We start from the raw sequence: 4532 nt of genomic DNA, 5'->3' as shown, positions 1-4532 counted from the left end.
AGGGCTGTGTCCTAGGTCATCACGGAGCTGAGCTGCAGGGAAAACTGAATTTGTGAGGTGTCTCTGGAGGTGGAGAGTCATTTCTGGAGAGACATCTTGTATGCTGTGCTATTCCCAGAACCAAAGCACCCCAGTCACCTCAGCCCTTTCCCTGGGGGCTGAGGGATCCAGTCCCAGCAGCCAGCACTGTTTGTGATGGAGAATCCAGAGACTGAGCGGATAAGGGAGAGGGTCTTCAATAGTCCTGGGCCCGATTCCTGCACCAGCACCTGGGACACGACACCTGGCGAAGGAGAAACAAGGAGACACCCAGTTCACAGATGTCATCCCATAACTCCACCTTCCTCAGACCCAGGAGATGCTCACAGCTGAGGGATGGCAGCAACAGGAGGAGTGACCAGAAGATTTTCATGTTCATTTTGATCAATGCTTTGACTTTCAGAGAGTTATGTCAGTGAAGATGAGAACCCTGACTCTGAGTAGCACAGGTGCTGTGCTTTCCCCTTGAGCGTGGGTGTGATGTGCAGGTGGGAAGCATGTTTCCATATAAAGATGGTCACGGCTGGTCCTTCTCTAGGGCTGTGGAGGAGGGTGCTGGCTGAGATCCAGGGTGGACAGAGCTTCATGTCACCTCTGAAGAATGGCTGATATTTCTTTTCCAATACGATACTTACATTTCCATATGTGTCATCTGCGTCTATATTATAGGTGTACTCGTTGGCTAGTGTGGCCATTACAGAATAACAGACTGGGTGGATTAAACAACAGCAATGGATTCCTCTCAGGCCTGGAGGCAAGAAGTCTAAGGTCACAGTGTCAGCAGGTTTGGTTATATTATAGGTGTACTCGTTGGCTAGTGTGGCCATTACAGAATAACAGACTGGGTGGATTAAACAACAGCAATGGATTCCTCTCAGGCCTGGAGGCAAGAAGTCTAAGGTCACAGTGTCAGCAGGTTTGGGTCCTTCTCAGGCCTTTCACCTTTGCTTGCAGGTGGACCGCGACTCACTGAGTCCTCAGATGGTCTTTTCTCTGTGTGTCTGTGTGCATTCCTGGTTTACTTGTCTGTTCATTATTCCTCTTCTTAAGAGTGACAAAGACCCCTGACCACCCCTCTGCCAACAGGATCCTTGTAATTCTCTTCTGAAGTAGTCTTGACCTGTGGGCTTCTGTGTTTATATGTGCGTGGCCAGGTTTTGTCAAGAGCCTTGCTAAGTGAGAATAATGAGAATCCCCTACCCTTGAACTCTGATCACCTGCAGTATTTGATCAAAGCCATCAAACCTCCTGTCACCCACACGGTATCTGATCACCCTGGTCTCCCTTTAGCAAGAATCCATTTGAGGCTATGTAACCAGAATCCCCTTAGCTTGTATTTCTTCTGTTAGTAATTTCCAGTCCACTCCACCCCACCGTCTGCTTGGCCATAAGCCCCCACTTGCCAGGCTCTATTTGGAATTAAGCCAATTTTCCAAGGCTGCATCCCATATGCAGCAGTGAGTTTTGTTTTCAGGGTTTGGGTGAACTTTATATTGGAAACATGAGTATCATTTCACCACCCATGGCCATATAACGCATGCCTGAATGAAGCTGATGTCTCGTATATTTTCCCTAAGTCCACTCACAGCCATTTGTTCGTAGGGACTCTAGACAGTTCGTCAGCCCTATGCCTGGGAGTACTTTAAACAATTGCCAAGAATCACAGAAATGTGAAAAGCATGGCACTAATTTGACCGCAGAAAGTCCCCAATTACAGGATGGTAGCTGAAACAAGAAAAGAGAGCATCACCTTGACTGACCTCAGCTGGGAAAAGTGTGTGTGTGTGTGTGTGTGTGTGTGTGCGCGTGTGTGTTGCCTGATTCAAACAACCGGCCACACTCTTAATGTCCGTGAATGACCACAAAATGACAGTATTTATTTTGGGGTGCTCATGAAAGCTAGAAGTAGGTGAATTTGCAGATTTGGAATCTGTGAATAACGAGGATAATTGCATGTGCAGTATTGGAGGGCTCTGGCGTTAGAGTCTATAACGCTGTCTGCTGCAGAATTCAGAATGCCTGTACTGGTTGCCTGAAAGCAGGACGGTGTGTCTCTTCCTTCCACATCTACAAAAACAAAACAACAATTAATACTGTTTAAAAATCTCATGTGCATTGTCAGGATATTTACACGTTTCACAAAGTTCAGGCTGAAATTGAAAATTATGGTGAGCTGCAGGGTTTTTCTGAGCTCCTTTGAGAAAAAGATAAAGAAACGATAAACAACCTTAATTCTTGAGTATTATATGTGTCTGTGCATATGAATATATATATATACACAACTATAATAAAAATAAAAAGCAAATATGTATATGCACACAAAAATTTTTAGACACTTCGTAATCCACAGCAATGAAACATTAGGATACAGAACAGGGTGTCTGGTGGAGGTCCTGGGCAGGAAGAGGAAAGCACAGGTTCTAACAAGAATCCCCTCCCAGCCCATATATGCACCTGCTGCAGGTCACAGCCCTGTACTTGTTGGGTCCTCTGCGACCCCTGGTGGTAACGGGCATCCGTGCAGGGAGGTTTGTGTCTGGGCTCACACTGACTTCCCTTCACTGTGTCTCTCGCACAGTAATACACGGCTGTGTCCTCAGTTGTCAGGCTGCTCAGCGATAAGTAGACTTGGCTCTTGGAGGTGTCCTTGGTGATGCTGAGCCGGGACTTAAGAGTTGGGTTATAATATGCGCTTCCACCACCACATATTCCCCCAACCCACTCCAGCCCCTTTCCTGGAGACTGTCGGACCCAGGCTACAGCATAGCTGGTTAAAGAGAATCCAGAGACAGTGCAGGTGAGGGAGAGGGTCTGTGAGGGCTTCACCAGGCTGGGTCCCGACTCCTGCAGCTGCACCTGGGACAGGGCACCTGTGGACAGAGAGAACCACGGTGACTCGTGGGCTCAGATGCAGCTTCCCCATGTGTTCACGTCTGAATCCCTGAGACACTCACCTCTGGGAGCTGACACCAGGAAGAGGAAGAGCCACAGTGGATTCATCTTCCTGCAGATGGGATTCATGAAGCCCAGAAAATCTATTCAAGTATGAGGAGAAACCCGATTTAAGTGAACAGGTACTTTGTTTTTACCTTGTGACATATGGGGATGTTTGCATATGGGAGGGACCAGTCTATAAAAATTGGAAAGTAGTGAAGGGAGGTCCCAGCCTCTGGGGCTCCACCTGAAGAGGGTGCTGACTGTGCCCTCAGAGAACTCAGTCCCACCTGGGGTCCCCTCCCTATGCCTGGGGGACTCTTTGTCCTGGAATGAAATGATGCTGAAGGGCTAGTCAGGAAATGAACTGTGCTCAAGTATTAACCACAGATTTGGAGAATAGACTTTAATCCCATGGACGTATATATTTCACATCAATACCCATAACACCGTCAGGGTCCTCCAAGATGTCAGACACAGACTCTTGTTTTTTCCTTTCTGCATTACCTCATGTTTATTTCTTGGATGTGCAAGTATTTGAGACAAACCATACATGTAATAATGACATTGAATTCAGACAGAGTGAGGTAGAATTTAATGTTTATCATAATTCACAACGGACTCCGTGTGTCCCTTAACTTGGGTGAACATTTCTTCACCTGAAACAGTTTAAATATTAACAAGAGTTACTCTGGAGGTGGATTTATTCATAACAACTAAACACACCGCGTAATTTGTGGACAAGGTAGTCATTCTTGCCGAGATGGTCATGGATCCCAGCACTGCTGACATGGCCTGAAGCCTGCCCTGCCTGTTTCCTGTGCACCACTGAGTGTCTGCAGGAACACCGCGAGCTTCAGGGCTCCTTCCTTGCAGGTGGACGTTGGGGAATCCCCAGGGCTAGCAAGGTCTAAGAACAGACAGCTCCTGGAAGCTCCTCAGGACTCCAACATGCTGGGCAGGTGACCTGGTCACAGTGCACAGACTCACTCCTTCTAGAAGTGTTCATTTTTACTCTCCCTGTCACAGCCAGTGACATTGGAGCTCAGGGAACACAGTTCCCACTGCACTGGGTGAGAGAACATGCATGATTCTTGGAAGTAAACCTTCAAAGTGAATGGCTTGCAGAGTATGTGGGTGTCATGGTCAGAAGAAAGTCCTCACCTCAGGAAGCAGGTTCCCTTGAAAAGTCCATGTGAGAGCTTTCCTGAGTCCCTGGGTCACTGAGTCCTGGAATGTGCCTGAGCTCATATAAGTAAATGGTGCTGGAGAGCAGAGCACAGCTCCATCCCATCTCACTGTGGGCACTGAGGATGTGGCCTCACCATCTGCATTTCAGTCTGCAAGGACGTAAACTGGGGATCACGATGGTAATGGTATGTCTGAAATTTATAGTGGGTTTGCCAGAGGTGTTGAATATTGACATGAGTGTCATCAGTGATGTTAACTTCTCCTGGGAACTAGAAAGACCAATGTGAGTCCCCATCTCTGACTGACACCCTGTACATGTAGCGCTGGCTCCACTCCTGCCCTGAGAGGTCACACCTGTGGGTGTGGGG

At 47.7% G+C, this 4532-nt stretch overlaps 1 gene segment (V, D, J or C); it reads right to left on the bottom strand.

Moving 5' to 3' along the window:
• Positions 1–134: 134 nt before the first annotated feature.
• On the bottom strand, positions 135–3089 carry LOC112406392 (immunoglobulin heavy variable 4-38-2-like). The segment is given in 3 exon segments: positions 135–269; positions 2494–2909; positions 2994–3089. Coding segments are annotated over 3 exon segments (618 nt in total).
• Between the last annotated feature and the right edge of the window lie 1443 nt (positions 3090–4532).

Source organism: Neophocaena asiaeorientalis, unplaced genomic scaffold, assembly GCF_003031525.2.
Source record: "Neophocaena asiaeorientalis asiaeorientalis breed wild unplaced genomic scaffold, Neophocaena_asiaeorientalis_V1.1 scaffold969, whole genome shotgun sequence".
Lineage (NCBI taxonomy): Eukaryota > Metazoa > Chordata > Mammalia > Artiodactyla > Phocoenidae > Neophocaena > Neophocaena asiaeorientalis.
Note: the sequence above shows the minus strand (reverse complement) of the source record. Positions and strands in the feature narration are given on the sequence as shown.